The following is a 22,647-nucleotide window of genomic DNA, read 5'->3' as shown; positions in this document are numbered from 1 at the left end:
GATTCCTCAGCAGAAAAGAATGGAGCTAATAGCCCTGAAAGTGTTCCTCACCTTCCAGGGCTCTGCTATTCTCTGAGGCTGGTGCCCCCAACCCAAACCCGCCATCACATTGGATGGAGCCCCTGCCTCAGGCCTGCAGCTATCTCGTAGGCAAGAAAGACATCTATGATAGGTGAAAAATAAGCAGGTGGTGATGGTAATTAAGAATTGGGAATTTCAATGGGATAAAAAAGATAGGGGCATACAAACTAAAGTTGAAAGAAATGTCATCTCAAGACTTTTACATATAGGATTAAGATATAGTTACTTAATCTGGACACATTACTATTTTCACAGCCTAAGATATTCATTGCCAGCTTATAAAACTGCATTTCTAATTTTTAAAAAATGGCATACCAGCTCAAATTAGCGATATATAGGCAGTCCCTGAGTTATGGACGACCCAACTTACAGTGTTCTGTACTTACAAACAGGCTTCCGATAAGGATAACTTATAATTAAATAATTAAATTAATAATTGGGGAACTAGTTTCTTCCACGCATGTAAACAAACCTGCATGGCTAAGCGTTTCATTGGCACAGCATCTCTACACTAGCTGCTGGTGTCATACATAGAGAAGCAGCTGAATAGAACACAGGAGCACAAAGAATCAGAAGATCCAGAGCCAAGAAAGTTTATGAAAAAAGAATTAGCTGAAGCCTTTCATCTCATTGAAGCATGATATGCTAAGCTTGAGGAGCAAGATCCTAACATTGAGTAGTTTACAAAAGTTTACTGTGCAGTTATTGAGAAAATTAGCAGCTACAAGGCCATTTATGAAGACAAAAAGAAAAAGGCTGTGCAAACAACTCTAGATACCTTTTTCAAGAAACCAACTTCAGTGGTAAGCTCCCCTCCTCAAGCAACAGAATCAAATCCTGATTCTCCAGTGCCCACTCCATCCTCTCCAGCACCATCACCATCATCATCTTCTGATTAATGTTAGCTGCCTTCTTGCCTCAAAAATGCTTATTCCTATAATAAGACATTGATGCAACATTAAGTGAGTATTAACCTTTAATGTTATTTTTTGAAATTTCTCCTACCTCATCTAAACTTTTTATATGAGTTTGTTTTTATATTCTGTTTGTTTGAATTAAAAGTGAGCACAGTAGTTTCTGTAACTTACAGTACAGGGGCAGTGGTATTATTATTACAGTATTACACTGTATTACTATTACCACCTATGAGCCGTTATAGTATTGTTGTTATTATTATCTATACACTCTTCATCAGGAATCTGAGTTACATACAAATCCAACCTAAAGACCTTTTCAGGAATGTATCTCCTCCATAACCCAGGGACCGCCTGTACATACACATGAATATTTAAAGATTAACCAGGTCATCACTTGTAGAGTTAATTGTAGCTATTTGATGTAAAAAGCAAATTTAGAATCATACATCATGTCTAACTATGACCATTTTTCTCTACTAGCCCAAGTCAAAGTGAATTGACAGAAGGAACTAGTGGATACAGCAGTAAAATGTGAGTTATAAAAGATTAAGTTAAAATACACACATACACACAGATGTATACTGCTATCAACATGCATGCACACACACATAAAACTCATAAAACAATGACAGATAGAGATTTGTGAGATTTACTGTCAGGAGCATCTGTGGCAATACAGTGTGGTTTTTTTTTCTTTTTATTCTCATTCTCGGAAACACAGCATGACTTTGGCATTGTTTCTAAATCTTCTCACTGTAGCATCTATAGTTGACTTTTCACCTTTTTAAGATTGTGTTGGATAAAAGAGAAACAGATGATAGACAGATGCTTCTTCTTACTACCATGTTTCCCCGAAATTAAGACAGATAAAGAAATAAAAGACAAATAAATATAAGACAAATAAATAAATAAATAAAAATATTTATTTTTCCTCAAGAAGACACCCTAGGGCTTATTTTCAGGGGATGTATTATTATTTTTTAAGTATGGTACAACAATCTACATTTATTCAAATATAGTTAAGTCATCTTCTTCTGGAACATCATCATAACTCTCCAAACGCTGAATTCCATCCTGAATTTCTTGTGACTCTATTTCCTTTAGAACCACTGGCCTTAATCTCTCATGTCGAGCAATAGAGCTCTCATTAAATGAGCAGCTCTTATTTTTTTTTTTTTTTTGAGACAAAGTCTCACTTTGTTGCCCAGGCTAGAGTGAGTGCCATGGCATCAGCCTAGCTCACAGCAACCTCTAACTCCTGGGCTCAAGTGATCCTTCTGCCTCAGCCTCCTGAGTAGCTGGGACTACAGGCATGCACCACCATGCCTGGCTAATTTTTTCTATATATATTTTTAGTTGGCCAATTAATTTCTTTCTATTTTTAGTAGAGATGGGGTATCACTCTTGCTCAGGCTGGTTTCGAACTCCTGAACTCAAACGATCCGCCGGCCTCGGCCTCCCAGAGAGCTAGGATTATAGGCATGAGCCACCATGCCCGGCCAAATGAGCAGCTCTTATCCATGTACCCTGCTCGGAGTGCAGGGTCCAATCTGCACAGTGGAGCAGAAATGATCTCTCTGGGCTCAGTTGGAGACTGCTTGCTGAAGCTTTTCCCCTATCGCCTGGTGTTTGTGGGGGGTGAGAGAGGCCCGCAGTGCTGAGTAAAATGGCAGCCACAGCTTTCCTTCTTCCCTCTGGGGACACACAATACCTAAAGCAGAGCGTCCTGCTCCTCACTTCACTGAGGAGACCTTCCCCTCAAAGCCTCAGCTTGCAGCACACACAGGATGGCCGGGACCTGACAGGGGGAGCTGACCTTGTTGGTGAGGCTGCCTGCGCTTTTCCGGTCACCTCTGGGATAGTAGCTGTCACGATGGGATAGTAGCTGTCACGATGGGACAGATGAAAAGGGCTGCTCATCTTCTTTACCGCTCCTTGACAAAATGCATGGGTTGTATAGATACGCTGCGTAGCCACGCCCATCACTAGTTCTTATTTTCAGGGCAGGGCTTATATTGCGCAAATGCTTAGAAATCCTGCTAGGGCTTATTTTATGGGTAGGTCTTATTTTCGGGAAAACAGTAGTGTACTGCCACCCTTAGTTACTAGCAGGCAAATGCTTAAGAACTCAGATTTTCTGTGTATGAGACTCTGCTATCCAAGGGAGGATAGAATTCTATTTGGAGCAAGAAGGAGGTAGCAGTGGGCAGGAAGCAGAGAAGTCCTCAGCAGAAAAAAAAAAAAAGAAATGGTGCTAATAGCCCTGGAAGTGTTCCTTATTCTCCAGAGCTCTTCCACCATGCGAAATTAGTGCTCCCAACCCAAACTCCCCATCACATTGGATGGAGCCTTTGCCTCAAGCCTGCAGTTTCTTGACCCTGCATGAGAGCATAGAAGACATCTATGATGATAAAAATAAGCCATCAATGGAGGGACTTGAGAATCAGGAAATTAGATTGGGTAAAGGGGATTTGTGCCTACAAACTGCAGTTGAATTTGAAATAAATCACAAAATGTGTTCACATTGTGGTTAGCTTTAATAAGAAGAACCTGAACTTAAATCTTTAGTCATAAAATGTTTTCACAGGCCTGAGATACAAATATGTAAAGATACATTTCTATGGAGAAGGACATATAAGTTTCCAAATAACTGATAGCATGTGAATTAAGGGTAAACAACTTTATGAGCTGTGTAGAAATTTATGCTAATTTGAACCTTAAAGTTATGTCTGAGGAATAACATGGTGTCTTGCTATGTACTTTTTAATTCTTTAGCACCAAGCCAAGTGAACTGAATAGAGTATCCTGGGCTGTCACCACTACCACGTAAGATATAAATGAATAAATATATAATATGTACATATACATATATGTATACACACACATATTCATACATGCATGCATACACATACACACAACCTACAGAGAAATTTTGATTTGGGATATTCACTCTTAGGAGCATTCATGGGAATACAGTGTTCCTTTGGTTCGTGTTTCTAAAGTTCTCTCATGGTAAGCTTCTGCATGGAATATTATTTGTGTTTTGAATAGAGATAGGAAGAGGAAGAACAAGTCATAGAGGAAAAAGTCCTTTATGCCTAGTGTTTGTCACCCTAGGTTACTGTGTATGAGGACTGTAACAGTGTGAGCCAAAGAAAGAATCTTACCTGAAGCAAGGAGGAGGTAGCAGTGGACAGTGAGCAAAGGAGCCCTCAGCAGACAAGAAAGGACCCGATAGACCCTAGAACTGTTCCTTACCCTCCAGAGCTCTGCCACCATGTGAGACTGGTACCCTAAACTCACACCAGCATCACATTGGATGGAGTCCCTGCCTCATGCCTGCACTTGACTCATGCCAGTTACTTGACTGTATGTGAAAGCAGGGAAGCCATTCACGATTGTGAAAGTAAGGAATTGATGGAGAGACTTGAGAATCAGGAAATTAAATGGGGGCAAAAGAGGATTTTTACCTAGAAACTGTGCTTAGCTTTTTTAAATTGAATTTTTAAAGGCCAACCAGATTATAAGTTAAAAAGTAATTGTAGCTGATTTGAACCAAAAATCAAATATAGGAAATCATGGAGTGTCTATGTACCTTTTACTCCGTTAACACTACTTTCAGTGAAATGTCAACAGGAACTCATGAAGGAACTACTCATGTGAGGTGAGATCTAAATAAACAGTATAGTTATTAACAGATATAAATACATATATCTTTGTAAATACATACATACACATGCATGCGCACAAGCATACACAAACACACAAAAAAGAGATTCAGATTTGGGAAGTTCATTTTCAGGAGCATCCATGACAATAGAGTGTCTTAGACACTGTTTTCTAAAGTCTTCTTTTTTCCTGTAGTATCTGTAGGTACCTTTCTATCTTTTTTGGATCTAGTTGGATAAAAAAGGAACAGGTCATAAGAAGAATGCTTCTTATTTATAATTTGTTGGTCACCATTAGTTATCAGCAGCCAATAACCTTGGGAAAGTATGAGTGTATGACAAACTAATAGCCAAGAGAGGAGAGAGTCCTATTTGTAGCAAGGAGGAGGTAGCAGTAGACAGGGAGCAGAGGAGCCCCCAGCAGAAAAGAATGGAGCTCGGAGACTCTAGAACTGTCTCTTTGCCACCATGAGAAGCTGCTGCCCCAGAGGCAAACCCACCATCACATTAGATGGACCCTCTGTCTCAGGTCTGCAGTTACTTGATCCAATCTGAGGGACAGGATCAGTCCTTCATCCCTGGTGAAGAACTGATTATTAGTAGGTGGTGTTGGGACTGGAGAAGGCAGAAAATTACAAGGGCAAGATGAGTACCTACAAACTGAAGTTGAATTAGATGTAAATTTTATCACAAATGGTGTTACACTAGAGGATTAGGATCAGGAACAAAGAAATGTATATAAACCCAAATCATTACGTTTTTTCCGCAGGCCTAAGATTTCAAATGAACATATAAAGCTTCATTTCTAAGGGAAAATTAAATGCCAGGTTTAAGTAACTAATTTTAATTTTTAGGGCAACTAGATTATAAATTATAGTAGTTATAGCTACTTTTTATTAGAAAAATAAGTCTAGGAAGACATGTAGAGTTTACTATGTTCATTTTTAATCCTTTAGCGGTGACCCAATTGAATTAAAAAGAATAATCTGGCCGGGCGCAGTGGCTCACGCCTGTAATCCTAGCACTCTAAGAGGCCAAGGAGGGCGGATTGCTTGAGGTCAGGAGTTCGAAACCAGCCTGAGCAAGTGCGAGACCCCGTCTCTACTAAAAACAGAAAGAAATTAATTTGGCCAACTAAAAATATATAGAAAATATTAGCCAGGCATGGTGGCGCATGCCTGTAGTCCCAGTTACTCAGGAGGCTGAGGCAGAAGGATCACTTGAGCCCAGGAGTTTGAGGTTGCTGTGAGCTAGGCTAATGCCATAGCACTCACTCTGGCCTGGGCAACAAAGTGAGACTATGTCTCAAAAAAAAGAATAATCTGTGGTAGAATCATCAGTGAAGGGTGAGACATAAATATACTAATATATATATATAGAGAGAGAGAGGAAGGGAAGATACTGAGATTTGTAAAATTTATTCACAAATGAAGTGTTAATTAATTGCAGTAATAAAGAAAATGCGATTTAATTTTTATTCAGTAGGCTCTTTTGTAAGGCCCAAGAGCATCTTTACATCATATAAGGTAACTTTAGGTAAAAATGATATACCAAGTTCCAAATAATTAACTAACATATGTTTTTAGAGTTTAACCAGTTTATAAATTGTAATTTCAACCCAATTTCAACCAAAAAAGTAAGTCTTCAAAGTCGATTGGCTCTGACATGTGCATTTTTTTTTTTTTTTTTTGAGTCTTGTGCTGTTGCCCTGCCTAGAGTGCAGTGGCATCACCATAGCTCTCTGCAGCCTCTAACTCCTGGTCTCAAGTGACCCTCCTGTCTCAGCTTCCTGAGTAGCTAGAACTTTAGGCATGGGCCATCATGCTCAGCTAGTTGTTTGTTTTTTTTTGTAGAGACTATGTCTCACTGTGTTGTTCAGGCTGGTCTGGAACTCCTGGCCTCAAGTAATCCTTCTACCTTGGCCTCCCAAAGTCCTAGGATTATAGATATAAGCCACTGTGCCTGGCCTGACATGTACTTTTTTTGTGGTGTTTTTTTTTTTAGTTTCTGTCTGAAAGGAGGTGATGAGATGTACATGCTCAATCCTTAGCACTGACCTGAGTAAAATGACATTAATGGTCTTTGACTACTTTGATATATCTCACCTTTCAGTGACAGTGTTATGAAAGACTACTTGGCCGGGCTCAGGGGCTCACGCCTGTAATCCTAGCACTCTGGGAGGCTGAGGCGGGCGGATTGCTCAAGGTCAGGAGTTCAGAACCAGCTGAGAAAGAGCGAGACCCTGTCTCTACTATAAATACAAAGAAATTAATTGGCCAACTAAAAATATATATAGAAAAAATTAGCTAGGCATGGTGGCACCTGCCTGTAGCCCCAGCTACTCGGGAGGCTGAGGCAAGAGGATCGCTTGGGCCCAGGAGTTTGAGGTTGCTGTGAGCAAAGCAACACCATGACACTGACACCATGGCACTCACTCCAGCCTGGGCAACAAAGTGAGACTCTGTCTCAAAAAAAAAAAAAAAAAAAAAAAGACTACTGATGCCATTTATTTGGGTCAGTGCTACAGCATATCTATAGATGATATATAAAAGGATATATAGAGATAGAGAGGAAATATTAGAGGATATATAGACATGCATACCTCTGTTTTTTGCTCTTCAGTTTATTTCACTTTGCAGATATTACAGTTTTTACAAATTGAAACTTTTTGGCAACCCTGTGTCAAACAAGTCCCTTGGTGCCATTTTTCCAACAGCATGTACTCACTTGGTGTCCCTTTGTTACATTTTGGTAATTCTCACAATATTTCAAACTTTATTATTATTTATCTATTATGGTGATCTGTGATCAGTGATCTTTGGTATTACTATTAATATTATAATTGTTTTGGAGCACCATGAATCATGGCCATAGAAGATGGTAAACATAATCGATTCATGTTGTATGTATTCTTACTGTTCCACTCACTGGCTATTCCCCTGGCTCTCTACCTCTCCTTGGGCTTCCCTATTCTCTGAGGCACAACAATATTGAAATTAGGCCATTTAATAAGCCTACAGTGGCCTCTAAATGTTCAAGTGAAAAGAAGAGTCACATGTCTCTGACTTTAAACCAAAAGCTAGAAGTGATTGTGAGGAAGGCATGTCTAAAGCCAAGATAAGCCAACAGCTAAGCCTCTTGAACCAGCCAGCCAATTTGTGAATGCAGAAGAAAAGTTCTTCAAGGAAATTAAAAGTGATACTCTAGTGAATACATGAATGACAAGAAAGCAAAACAGTCTTGTTGTTGATGTGAAGAAAGTTTTAGTGGTCTGGATAGAAGATCAAATGAGCTACAACTTTTCCTTAAGCCAAAATTTAATCCCAGACAAAGCCCTAACTCTCCCCAATTCTATTAAGGCTGAAAGAGGTGAGGAAACTTCAGAAGAAAAGCTTGAAGCTAGCAGAGGTTGGGCCGTGAGGTTTAAGGGGAGAAGCTATGTCTATGACATAAAAGTACAAAGTGAAACAGCAAGTGCTGATATAGAAGTGACAGTAAGTTATCCAGAAAATCTAGCTAAAATAATTGATGGAGGTGGCTACACTAAACAACAGATTTCCAATGTAAATGAAACAGCCTTCTATTGGAAGAAGATGCCATCTGTTATAGGACTTTCATAGCTAGAGAGAAGTCAATGTCTGGGTTCAGTGCTTCAGAGGGCAGGCTAACTCTTTTTGTTAGGGCCTAATGCAGCTGGTGACTTTAAGTTGAAGCCAGTGCTTATTGACCATTCTGAAAATCCTAGTGTCCTTAAGAATTATGCTAAATATATTCTGCTTGTACTAAGTGGCAAAACAACACCTGTGTGACAGCAAATTTGTTTATATTATGGTTTACTGAACATGTTAAGCCCACTGTTGAAATTTACTGCTCAGGGAAAAAAAAGCTTCCTTTCAAAATATTACTCCTCCTTAACAATGCACCCTGGTCACCCAAAAACTCTGATGGAGATGTACAAGGAGACTAACATTGTTTTCATGCCTACTAACACAACATCCATTCTGTAGCCCATGGATCAAGAAATAATTTTAACTTTCAAGTTTTGTTACTATTTTTAAGAAATACATTTTGTGGGCTATAGCTACCATAGGTAGTGATTCCTCTGATGGATCTGAGCAAAGTAAATTAAAAATTTACTTTGAGGTTTTTTCAATTTATTCCATTTGAAAACTGAAAATTCTTTCTCCAATTCACCATTGTAGATCCCATTAATAACATTTGTGATTCATGGGAGAAGATCAAAATATCAACATTAACAGGAGTTTAAAAGAAGTTGATTCCAAATCTCATGGATGACTCTGAAGGATTCAAGGTTTTAGTGGAGGAAGTCACTGCAGATGTGGTGAAAATAGCAAGAAAACTGAATTAGAAGTGGAGCCTGACGATGTGACTGAATTGCTGCACTTTCATGATAAAAGTTGACCACATGAGGAATTACTTCTTATGGATGAACAAAGAAAGTGGTTTCTTGAGACAGAATCTACTCTTGGTGAAGGTGCTATGAACATTTTGAAATGACAACAAAGGATTTAGAATAGTCCATAAATTTTGTTGATATAGCATCAACAGAGTTTGAGAGGATTAAGTCCAATTTTGAAAGAAGTTCTAGTGTGGGTAAAATGCTATCAAAACAGCATCACATGCTACAGAGAAATCTTTTGTGAAAGGAAGAGTCGACTGGTGCAGCATACTTCGTGTGTCTTATCCAACCTTCAGCAACCACGAGATCAGCAGCCCCACCAGCAAAAAGATTATGACTCACTGAAGGGTCAGATGATCATTAGCATTTCTGAGCAATAAAATATTTTATATTAGGGTATATACATTCTTTTCTTGGAATAATCCTATTGTACTCTTAATAAATTACTATATTGTATAAATATAACTTTTATATGCACAGGGAAACAAAAAAAATTTGTGTGACTCTCTTAATGCAATATTTGCTTTATTGCAGTGGTCTGGAACTGAACCTGCAATATCTTTGAGATATGCCTGTGTATATATCCTTTATATATTCTATATATATCCTTTTAAATTATACACAGAGAGAGACAGAGACAGAAGAAGAGAGAAATATGCAAATTCAGTGTTGAAAGTATCCATGAAGAAAGAATTTTCTGGTCAATGATTCTAAAATTCTTTCTAAAAGTTAGATCTTCCAGAGAGCTACGTTATATTTCCTATATTCTTTAGATTCTCAGAATTCTTATTGTTCAAATAAACTGGTCACATCACTGTTTCATATAGCAAACACTTAATAATATATTTTTCATTCGTTGGTGGTTAAAGCGTTTCAGAACTACTTACCGAAAATGAGAATGGTGATGAAGATAACTCTGACTTGATCTACTCAGATAGGTAAGTCAGTTCCAAGTGTGGAAGTAGGGAGCCTTTGATGGATCTCTTTGGGAAAACAGGGTTTGTGCTAAGGCAAGAAGGAAAAAGGAAAGCTATGGGAAGATATGAAAATGTACGTGAGGGAAAGCATACAATATTTACTCCAATTAAATTGGCAGACAAAAAGAATTCCATCTATTCAGAAGTAAATGTTCTTCTAGCTTGAAAATGTGAAAAAAAAAATCCATAGAAGATAGTAAGTAATTTTATTAAAAGTTTCTTTCTTAACAGAGGAATGCAGAATCCTACTTACCCTTAAATTGTAGTCCTTTCTCATTTTTGCTGGATGCCATTCAATTTCTGGTATTATAGATTTTGCTCTGAGTGGGACTGATAGGAAAGGTGAACGTGTTTTGCTAACTAAAGGCCTCTCCATGCTCACTGGGATTTTATTAATTTTGATTTGTTTCCCAGTAATCTCACTTAGAGTACTTGCTATTGCATTGATCTGAAGGCATTTTACTATGTGCCCACTGTAATGAAACAATACATTCTTAAAATTGGTCGTGGCTGAACTGCAGAAACATTCAGGAGAGTTTTCTTCTGTCTCTCTCCTGCTCAGTTATACAACCATTCGCCAGCTTTGTCAACACTGGAGAGAGAGTACTGCCAAGGAGGAAATTATTTGGTCACTGTTGCAATTTGTTAGTGTCAAAGCAAAGATTGTGTGGGAAACAAAGGGGGTATCTAATGAATACAAACAGCTCTTCAAATTACCCTGAATTTCCATTTTCTAGAACTTTTTTCATTATGGACCATCAATGAATAGTTCATTCTGCTACTTAATTAAATTGTATATCTGGGCCAAGTGTGGTGGTTCACACCTGTAATCCTAGGCACTCTGGAAGGCCAACTCGGGAGGATCACTCAAGGTCAGGATTTCGAAACCATCTTGAGCAAGAGTGAGACCCCATCTCTACTAAAAATAGAAAGAAATTAATTAGCCAACTAAAATATATATATAGAAAAAATTAGCCGGGCATGGTGGCGCATACCTGTAGTCCCAGCTACTCGGAAGGCTGAGACAGAAGGATTGCTTGAGCCCAGGAGTTTGAGGTGGCTGTGAGCTAGGCTGATGCCATGACACTCTAGCCCGGGCAACAGAGTGAGACTCTGTTTCAAAAAAAAAAAAAATTGTATAGCTGAATATTAGCCATACATTTCTGTAATGGAGCTGCCCAGGGATAGCACAAAATTTAGACAGATGGAGAAAGGGAAACATTTCTTTCCTCTTTCCCCACTCCAAACAAAATAAAGTGAGTTTTTTTGGTTTGGTTTTTTTGTTTGTTTTTAAATGACAAAAGCTCATTGCATAGATATAGGAAGGATTTGCATGTAGTCCCTGTGAGAAATGATGGTGTTTCAGACCAGGGGGATGATCTTAGAATTGAAGTAAAAGCTGGAACTGATGTTTGGCTTTGGCATCTAATATTCACTTGACACTCAGCAAGTCAATTTTAAACTTCTTTAAACTTTAGATTATTCAAATGTAAACTGGTAATAATGATATCTATGATATCTGTTTATTGGGTGTTGTATTATAAACATTAATAATAAAAGTTAAATAACATATATAAGTAAAGTGCTTTGAAAATTATTCAAAGTTTAGTGTTCTACTCACATATATTCTAGATAGGAAAGTGAAAAAACTCATGAAACAGAAAGGTGAAAATTTTACTTATTAGTAAAAAGCATTTTTAAATACACTTCTGAAGAATTTTGTTTTAAAATTATATTTACAAAGCCTTTGTGTTTTGGTTAAATTCATAATGTATTTTGCAGGAAATCTGTGATTAATTTTATTTTTATTTCTTTTTGCAGAGGGAAAATTAATAAAATTTTGCATTCAGTTCTGTCATCCTTTGCATGTGGGTATGTACGACAATAGAAAAGGACATATATTAAATAAATATGACATTTAATATCAATATTCTTAATGAGAAAGAATCTAAAAAAAATAAAGCAAAAAGCATTTCCACTATCAATATGTTGTCAATGGCCCATGTGCCCCATTTAATGTAATCTAATTTATCTTGGAATTTTGGTTTAAGCAAGACATTAAGACTTGCATAGAAATGGCATTTGCCTAAGACTGATAGTCACATACTTATATGTTTTTTCCTTCTGTAAAAGTAAAAATAATGAAGCATGCCTATTAAAATTCCAGAAGTAAAGTGTTTTATTAAATACCACATATATATGGAATTAATTCTGGAAACATTTTACTTAGGCTTCTTTTGTACATGAGAGCAAGATTTCTTACTGTGTAAAGATTTACATAATATAATTGCTTCCTTTTGAATTAATAATATTTCAATTGCAATTATAAAAAAGGTACTTTGAAGACTAATTCGTCGTCATAGATTCTGCAAATAGTATAATCAATTTATGAGGCATATGTATAAACTATATGAGAGAAAGGCTCAGGAGGTACTTTAGAGTTCAATAATGTAAATATTATGGCATTGAATTCCTTCTTATGTGTCCACCACGGTGCTAGAAGCACCCATGAATGTGTAGTCATGTACTTGTTGAAAATCTCACTGTTAAAAAATCTTACTGGTAAAGATGTTTTTTTTTAAGGGTTTATGGTAGTCATGCTTTCGTTTGTTTCTTATTGCTAAATTCTCAAGCATTATCTAGATTAATGAGGTTTTATTTATTATGAGAAAGTGTGGTATAAACTCCTTCTGAAATTCTCAAATCTTAAGAGTTTACAAACAGACACATGTAATTTTAATTCAAATTTCCTGTTCTATCTTGGAGTGTTAGTCTGATGTGTTTACTATAAAAGAGCATGACAACATATTTTGAAGTGGTTTGGTGGGAATTTTGTTTGCTAACATCTGCTTCTATTGGATGAAAACTGAGTAAGTTTTCTGAGATTCTAAGGCAATGCAGTTTTTCCTGCCACTGGACTGTTTAACACTAAATAATGATATTTTGGTGTCTTATCTTGGCCTAAATATAGTGTAACTATAGGAACAAAAACTTCTCTATCTTTATCATCATTCTTTATTTCTCTATTTATCATAGAATTTTTGGACTCTTGCTGATATTCCTGGATATATCACTTGTCATAATAGACCTAGTTTTCACTGATAAAATTTATATTCCTTTGGGATATCGGTCAGTTTCCCTAGCTATTGCTTTATTCTTTTTCCTGGAACTTCTTCTTCGAGTATGTGTAGAAGGGTAAGTTTGATTATTTTTTAATGCATAAAGCTATCTTGTACTTTTATTAAAAGCATCTCAAAATATTTAGCAGGTCAACTCAACCAAATGTGTCCTTCTTTATCCAAATAATTCTCCTTGAAGGCATGGTCCACAGAGAAACAGCAATCCCAACCCCAGTTTTTCATAGATTGGACTTTTTTTTTTTTTTTTTTTGAGACAGAGTCTCACTTTGTTGCCCAGGCTAGAGTGAGTGCCATGGCATCAGCCTAGCTCACAGCAACCTCAAACTCCTGGGCTGAAGCAATCCTCCTGCCTCAGCCTCCCAAGTAGCTGGGACTACAGGCATGCACCACCATGCCCAGCTAATTTTTTCTGTATATATTAGTTGGCCAATTAATTTATTTCTATTTATAGTAGAGACGGGGTCTTGCTCTTGTTCAGGCTGGTTTCAAACTCCTGACCTCAAGCAATCCGCCCACCTCGGCCTCCCAGAGTGCTAGGATTACAGGCGTGAGCCACTGCGCCCGCCCGGGCTAGATTGGGCTTTAATAGTATATTTGTTGCGACTGGCACTCCAGTCTCCAACAATGTATTCTAGATGGTTTCTTCAATACAGAAAGCTTAAAGGGATTTCAAGAAGGAGCCAGGCTGCTGATGTGTCTACATGTATATTAATAAGAGGAATATATATGTGAAATAAAAATATTAATACATTCATTAAGAGTTGAATCCTAGTTAACAGTTGATAGTATATTAAACACTATGTAATAGATGGTGAATAATCCCCTATCTCAGTTAAAATTAAAACTTTTGTTAAGAAGCAGAGGAAATCTGAGGCATGTCTTAAGTCCATCAGGGAGACTTGAATGTGAGGCAGCAGTTGATTTCCTCTACTTGCTTACTTTTTGAGGTGGGTGGGGTGAGGCAGACCTTGGGGCTAGACTGTTGTGGGACTCAGGGACTAAGTTCCCCAGCCTCACTTCTTCCAGAGCATCTCAGAAGGCAGTTTGTCTCTTTTCCTGCTGATTTTCTGTCTTCATGCCATTGAGCTAAGGACAGTTGCCCACTGTCAGTTTACTCAGAGCCTGAAAGGGGATGCCCTAGATTTGGAAGCAGCATTTCCTGGAAGACTAGTGCCTATGTTGAAGGAGTCAGTGTTGGGAGGAAGGTGTGGTGAATAGAAGTCCACCTTTGCCCAGAGGAGGCCATATCAGCCCATCAGAATGCCAGTGTGGGTGCAAAGCCAGAACATGAGTTTGCAGGCCAAAACAGTGGACTTTTTTCTCTCTTATAAGCTCCTTGGAACACTTTTTATATCCCAGTTTCTCTAAGGTTCTGACATTCTCAGCTTCCATTGTCCAGTAGTACTGCCCAGCATCCCACTTTTCTTCTCCCATCTATGTGAAGGTAATGCTGCCTCTTGCTCAATGGTTTGGGTATATCTCTTACTATACTTAAATTTCCATGTGGATGCTTTTGTCATATATATATAACTTTCCATTAATGTTATGTTATTTCTCTTAGTCTAGTCTAGAAAATACATTTTTAAATTATCTATTAAAGTAGAATTCTTAATAGGCATGAGTCAATTTGTGGTCTTAAAATATTTCTATCTTTTTTTGGAGGGAGATAAACTTATATTTTTTGTTTTATATTACAGGAGATGGCATTATTTTTCTGATATACTTAATATCTTAGATGCTATCATTATTGTAGTGATTCTGCTATTTGACATCATTTACATTTTTAATAACACTCAGTTTGTTGGAGATATCCCCAGGTATGAAACATATGACTTACCTCTCAAAATTTCTTATTTTTACATTTTCCATGGCTTTTATTTTTATGGCTTTTTAACTTCGAATGTTCTGATTCTATTCCATATAAACTGCTTAAGAATGAAATGTTTAGATATATTTCCACATACTTTGAAACTAAAAGATTGTGGTGTTTAAGGACCAGTGGAAGGTTTATACACTAATTACGATTAGTTGAATAGAGAAGAAGATGGAGTATATAAAGAAGAAACTTGGCACTTGACTTCTTGTACTAACTTTAACTTTTCTACATTTGGAAATTTCCACTAAATTCCCATGTGTGCTTCAATCACAAATTCCATACATATGAGGTTCTATCTATCTGAGTGTTTTCCTATAGCCAAGAGAATATTGATTTGAGCATATACAAAATTTGAGTGATTCAATCTTGATTTTCTAAAAAATAGCAAACAGAATCCAGGAGGTGACATGGATAGCAATGTAGCAGTAGAGTTTTGCAATATAGTTGTGGTAAAAATGAAGAAAGCCAAGGCAAAGTTAGACCTGTTAGGGATCAGGAAACTGAAAGGCATACGGGGGACTGATGGCTCTCTTTTCTTTCCCCTTCTTTTTTACTATGGCAATGAGGAAAATTGAAGGGAAAGTATATACTGTGATAAAAATGTTCAGTGGCTCACTAAGCTAATTCATGAGTCAAATAGCCAGCTTCTTTCTGTATCCTAGATTCCTATAATTCAGGCCCCAACTTTTTAACCTCAGCATTACTTGAAAGCTTGCTAAAAATGTAAGAAGAAAAACACCTCAGGCTCGACCCTAGACTCACTGAATCAGTATTTCTGGGACCTAGCAATTTAAAGTTAACAAGATTTTCCAGATGACTCTTACTTATGCATGCTCAAGTTAGAGAAGCACTACTCTAGCCCATCAGTTCTCTGCTATGGTGTTTATGATGATAGGAGAGACACCAGCTAGCACCCTTGGGAAGTATCTCAATCTGCTGCCTGTCTGATATGCATTAGTACTGTAGTGAACCTGTCACTGATGGTAGTAACAAAGGTGAACAAGAGCCCTCAGTTTATTTTGATGGGGAAAAATTATAAATTCTGATCTTAAACCACAAAAGTTAAATTCATAAATTCTGAGAGCCTATTGTATTACTATTTCTCTAGACCAGAATTTCTCAGCTTCAGCGTATTGACATTTTAGGCCAGATAATTCTTTGTTATAAATTAACATGTTGGGCAGCAGGTCTGTTCACTGTAGGTTGTTTAGCAGTATTTATGACCTCCATCCACCAGATATAGGGAGCACTGCCCCCCACCCCCAAACACACAGACAACAATTGTGACAACCCCCAAACACACAGACAACAATTGTGACAACCAAAAATGCCTCCAGACATTGCCGAATAGCTCCTAGGTGGATGGCAAAGGAAAAGGGGAGCACTGCCCCTCGTGAACAACCACTGCTCTAGACTTAGTCCTTACTGACAAAATCCTCTGTTTCTAAAGCTAAAATGGATCTTTTAAATTTATCGTTAGATTGGCAGTTTTTTTCCGACCTCTACGACTTATCATTTTCATGAGACTTTGTCTTCTGGCTCGTCAAAAACGTCTTGAACAGCTGACCAGAAGGATGGTAAGTAGGCAAAATATGTTTATGATTCAGAAAAATGTTTTATGTTTTGTGACATATTGTCAAGGGTTGATATCTATGCTATATAATGTTCTTTATTTTTATGTTGATTTATATTTTATAAATTAATAATTGTTTTAAACTCTCAGGTTTCAGGAAACAAAAGGCGATACACAAGAGGAGGATTTGATCTGGATCTCACTTATGTTACTGGTTTGTGAAGCTTAACTTGATTTATTTATATTGGCTTCATATTTTTCTTGTAATTAAATTTTTATTTTGTTTTTGCCTTGTCTAAGCCATGTCCTTTCAAAGTATTCTTTATCCATGAAGACATATGCCACTGTGGTAGTCTGACATATTTGTAGTTTAACCCTGACAATTGAAAATCTCCATGTCATCTCAAATCAGGGCTATTTGGTCACAGCACAGGAAGCTGAATGGATTTTTAGCTGATTTCTTTTGAGTTTCGTTTAGAATTTATTAAGTTCTGGTAGTTATCCTGAGTCCCAAGGATCCCAGAAAGACCTCTTCTCTTCCTAGAGCCCCAGAGAATGAGGTCACTGCTTTGTAGATCTCAGGTTCTCTGAGTCAGGAGGTCTGGGAAGCCCCCCGGAAGTTCCCACCAGTACTTGTGCCCAAAACTCTTGGATAGTGTGTGGTATTTAAGATAAGAAATAAATTCCAACCACAGGAAGAGCTTTGTACTAATGCCAACACAATTATGTGGCATATGGCTAGAACCAATTGACTCTTGGGAACACCATACCAGTTTTATGATCACTATATTAGACAATTTAATATGTTATCTTGATTAACCTGAGTGCGTATTAACTGTGGTTTCTGTAAACTTCAATCTTAAAAGTTTTTTTATATGAAAAAGGAGACTGATTTTATGTAAATTTAATTTTTACATATTTTTTTACTTCTCATGACATTTGTAACAGTAATAATTTTGACTTTCAGAGCATATTATTGCTATGTCATTTCCATCTTCTGGAAAGCAATCTTGGTACAGGAATCCAATTACGGTAAGGGTATTTATCTAACAAATATTTATTTCTCAGTGAACGCAGACTATGTAGTTATAAGTTTTATTTTTAGACAGAGGCTCATTCTGTTGCCTAGGCTTGAGTGCAGTGACGTCATCATAGCTCACTGCAACCTCAAACTCCTGGGCTCATGTAATCCTCCTGCCTCAGCCTTCTAAGTAGCTGGACTACAGATACGTGCCACCATGCCTGGCCAACTTTTTAAAAAATAAATTTTTCTGTAGAGACTGAGTCTTGCTGTGTTATCCAGTTTGCTGTTCTCAAACTCCTGGCCTCAAGCAATCCTCCCACTTTGGCCATAAGTTTAATATTGACTCAGAGAGGGTAATATTCTTTCAAAAACTTATTATTTCAGGTAGAAAATCATAATGGATTGATACCAGTTAGCTTTTGCTATGTTACAAACCACCCCAAAACTTATTGGCTTGTAACAGTAACCATTTATTTAGCTCATGATATTATGATTTGTGGGTTTGAGTTGGGCTAAACTGAATAGTTCTGATAATTAGAGGCAGGATTGGCTATCTCAGCTGGGGTTACAAATGCATCTGTGGGAAGCTAGTAGGCCATTTGAGGACTGGCTAGTCTAAAATGGCTTGACTGCCCTCAACTGGTAGAGCCACTGCATGCTACTCATACCCTAGCCTGCCATTGACCCCACCCTTTGACCAGTGAAGTTGCCACATGCCACACATACTTCTCAGGACCTGATAACTGGCCTGTCTTATTCTCACTTTGCCAGTGTTACCGTAACCCTATGACTAGTAGAGCCATGACATTCAGTATGTGCCCCCTCTCCAGAGCCTGAGAGCCAGACCACATGGTGTCCCCAACCCCCCATACCACTGCCTCTATAAATATTTGCAGTCTAGGACACTGAGATACTTGCAGAAACTGGTAATGTTAATTATAGCTGAAAAAATCACATGGAGACTACACTACTGCATCCTCCAAGAACCAAAGCAAAAGCACACTACCCAACTGACACTACAGGATAAAACTAAAGGAAAAAGTCTTTCTCTATGAAAGCTACTCCATAAAATTGGAAGAGGTAACTGTTCCACCAAATGTATAAAAATCAATGTAAAGACATAAGAAACATTAGACCTAACAAAATAATTCCACAGTGAAAGACTCAGATTGAAAAGCTATAAATTTCCTGAGAAATAATTCAAAATAATGACCTTAAGGAAACTCAGATACAAGAGAATACAGATAGATAATATAATAAAAGTGGGAAATAATTCATGATATGAATGAGAAATTCAACAAAGATATATTATTTAAAAAGAACCAAACACAAAGCTTGACATTGAAGAATTCAAGGAATGAAATAACAAATACAGTCAAGAGCTTCAACAACAGACTAGACCAAGCAGAAAAAAGGATTTCTCAACTTTCTGAAATTTCTGACAAGTTTTTGAAATAACCCAGTCAGACAAAAACAAAAAAGGATAGGAAAGAATGAAGAAAGCCCATGGGAATTACAGGACACAATTAGATGACAAATATTTGCATTATGAGAATTTCAGAAGGAGAATAAAATGAGAAAAGGCATAGAAAATCTCTTTAATAACATAATAGCTGAAAACATCCCAAGTCTTGGGAGAGATATCTACATCCAGATCCAGGATATAAAAAGGTTCCCAAATAGATATAACCCCAAAAAGTCCTTTCTGAGGCACATGGTAGTCAAACTGTCAAAAGTCAATGACAAAGACAGAATTCTAAACACAACAAGATAAAAGTGTGAAGTCACATATAAGGGAATCCCTTTTGGACTAACAGTAGATTTCTCAGCAGAAACCTTGCAGGGCAGGAGAGAATAGGATGATACAGTCAAAGTACTGACAACAAAAAATAAATAAAAACTTCCAGCAAAACTATCAGTCAAAAATACTATACCCAGCAAAGCTATCCTCCAGAAATGAAGAAATAATGTCTTTCCCAGGAAGGAAAAACTGAGGGAATTCATCACCACTAGACTGGCCTAACAAGCAATGTTTAAGAGTGTCCTACATCTGGAAACAAAAGAATGATTACCACCATGAAAACATGCAAAGGTATAAAATTCATTAATAGAGCAGATATAGAAATGAGAAAAAGAAAGGAATCAAACTTTATCACTACAGAAACCCACCAAACTGCAAAGATAAACAATAATAATTGAAGAAAGGAACAAAGGAAATACAAAGCAACCAGAAAACAGTTAATAAAATGACAGGAGTAAGTCTTCACCTATCAATAATAGCCTCAAATGTAAACAGACTAAATCCCCAATTAAATGACAGAGTTGGTTGAATGGATTTTTAAAAGACCCAACCATATGCTGCCTACAAGAAACTCACTTCACGTATAAAGACACACATAGATGGAAAGTGAAGGGACAGAAAAAGATATTCTAGGCAAACAGAAACCAAAAGTAAGCAGGAATAGCCATACTTATATAAGATAAAATGGACTTTAAGTAAAAAACTATAAAAAGGGACAAAGAAGGTCATTATATAATACTAAGGAGATCAATTTAGCAATAAATTATAATATAAATATATATGCACCCAACACTAGAGCACCTAGATATATAAAGCAAATATTATTAGATGAAAGGGATAGATATATTCCAATAGTTGGGACCTATAACACCCCACTCTCAGCATTGGATAGATTATCTATACAGACAGTCAAGAAACAGACATCAGATTTAATTGCACTGTAGACCAAATGGACCTAACAGACATTTACAGAACATTTCATCCAACAACTACAGAATACATCTTCTCATTATCACATGGAACATTCTCCAGGGTAGACCATATGTTAGGCCATACAACAAGTCTCAACAATTTTAAAAATCAGAATCATATCCATTATCTTTTCTGACTATAATGAAATAAAACCAGAAATAACAAGAGGAACTTTTGAAACTGTACAAATATATAAAAATTAAACAATATGCTCCTGAATGACTAATGGATCAATGAAGAAATTAAGAAAGAAATTAAAAAATTTCATGAGGCCAGGCACGGTGGCTCATGCCTGTAATCCTAGCACTCTGGGAGACCGATGCAAGTGGATCACTCAACGTCAAGAGTTTGAAACCAGCCTGAGCAAGAGCAAGACCCCATCTCTACTAAAAATAGAAATAAATTAATTGGCCAACTAAAAATATATAGAAAAAATTAGCCAGGCATGGTGGTGCATGCCTATAGTCACAACTATTCAGGAGGCCGAGGCAGAAGGATTGCTTGAGCCCAGGAGTTTGAGGTTGCTGTGAGCTAGGCTGATGCCATGGCACTCTAGCCCCGGCAACAGAGTGAGACTCTGTCTCAAAAAAAAAAAAAAAACAACAACAAAAATTTCTTGAAACATGAAAATAGAAACACAATATACCAAACCTATGGACACAGCAAACGCTAAACTAAGAGGGAAGTTTATAGCACTAAACACCTACATCAAAGAATTAGAAAGATCAAATAAACAATCTAACAATGCACCTTGAGGAACTGAAAAGCAAGAACAAACCAAACATAAAATTAATGGAGGAAATAAATAGTAAAGATCAGAGCAAAAATAAGTGAAATTGAGACTAAAAAAAATATAAAAGATAAACAAAATGAAAAGTTGGTTTTTTGAAAAGATAAACAAAATTAACAAACCATTAGTTAGGCTAACAAATAAAAAAGAAGACCCAAATAAATAAAATCAGAAACAAATAAGGAGACATTACAGCTGGTAACACAGAAATACAAAGGATCACTAGAGACTATTACGAACAACTACAGGCCAAAAAATTGGAAAACCTAGAGGAAATGGATAAATTCTTGGACACATATAACGTACCAAGATTGAACCAGGAAAAAACAGAAAATCTGAACAGACCAATAATGAGTAACAAGGTTGAATTAAAAATAAACAGTTTCCCCAATAAAGAAAAGCCCAGGGGGGAGGATCTAGATGGCGGACAAGAACACTGCCAGACAGAGTGTCTCTGCAGAAAAGACAGATTCTAGCAGAAATTAGAAAAAAGAACCAAGAAGACGAGCATACAGCAGACGAGGGCCGGAAGGAGGGGTACCTGAGACCACGGGAGACTCCACGGGAGGAGGTTGCGGAGGAGAACTGGAAGCTGAGACCACCAGAGCAGCCCGGAGACCAGCGGGAAGGGTAGGTGGATCAGTCACCTTTCCCCTCCCCTGCATCGGGAACTGCTGGTGGGCTCGCCAGCGGGTGGAGAGACCTGCAAACACCAGCCCAGAGACAGCCGCCACCAGCAAGCGGTGAGCCTGTAGTGGATGTGGCACCAGGCTCCCAAATCCCTCGGGGCACCTCCGCGTGCACAGACCCGAGCTATGCGGCAGGCGCCATATTGCCTCCTCCCCTCTGCCGACCCTACCCGCGGCTGCCCAAAGAGACACTGTAGCCACCAGCACCCGAGGCACCTCCAGGGAGCGGGACCTTCCCTTTTGGGACCCTACAGCTGACTAAGGGGAACTCAGACTGTGAGCTCCCTACCCGCCAGCCCTCCCAGGTGCTGCTGGCATGGTGATCCCAGGAGAACGGTGCAGACCCTGAGGCTGAGAGACATAGACCCAGCTTGGGCTCCCTGTGGGCGAATTGGGACTGGCACTCCTCTCCCTGGTGGGGATATAGTTTGACCTCTGGGACCCAGAGGTCAGACCTGCAGACCAGATCCCATGCACTGAGGACTCGCATTGCCCAGCACACAGAAGGGATATATGTGAACAGCCTACTGAGGTGTGTGTGCCTACAGGGGCAGATCAGCATCCTAGAGGGCAACCCTCCTCCCAAAAGGAGGCCTTACGCCCAGCCCAGGTGGCGTTCCTACACAGGGAACCTTCCCACCGGAATCACAGTCCAGGGAGGACTGGTGGCATGTGGTCTGGCCTGCTGGCAGAGGCTCAGGAGTAGCTGCGGAGTTGGG

General features: G+C 38.1%; 1 protein-coding gene across 1 annotated transcript in view; it reads left to right on the top strand.

Annotated features, from left to right (window-relative positions):
* TPTE2 (transmembrane phosphoinositide 3-phosphatase and tensin homolog 2) overlaps window positions 1-22,647 on the top strand; it is a 101,460-nt gene that overhangs the window by 23,791 nt on the left and 55,022 nt on the right. Inside the window, exons 8-16 of the mRNA XM_076009565.1 lie at window positions 1,479-1,529; window positions 3,774-3,824; window positions 9,956-10,024; window positions 11,885-11,935; window positions 13,100-13,258; window positions 14,901-15,020; window positions 16,560-16,656; window positions 16,803-16,866; window positions 17,620-17,684. Coding sequence (XP_075865680.1) covers window positions 1,479-1,529; window positions 3,774-3,824; window positions 9,956-10,024; window positions 11,885-11,935; window positions 13,100-13,258; window positions 14,901-15,020; window positions 16,560-16,656; window positions 16,803-16,866; window positions 17,620-17,684 — 727 coding nt within the window. The remainder of the gene's footprint in view (window positions 1-1,478; window positions 1,530-3,773; window positions 3,825-9,955; window positions 10,025-11,884; window positions 11,936-13,099; window positions 13,259-14,900; window positions 15,021-16,559; window positions 16,657-16,802; window positions 16,867-17,619; window positions 17,685-22,647) is intronic.

This window comes from Microcebus murinus, chromosome 13, assembly GCF_040939455.1.
Source record: "Microcebus murinus isolate Inina chromosome 13, M.murinus_Inina_mat1.0, whole genome shotgun sequence".
NCBI classification, from domain to species: Eukaryota; Metazoa; Chordata; class Mammalia; order Primates; family Cheirogaleidae; genus Microcebus; species Microcebus murinus.
This window is presented reverse-complemented; position numbering and strand designations above follow the sequence as displayed.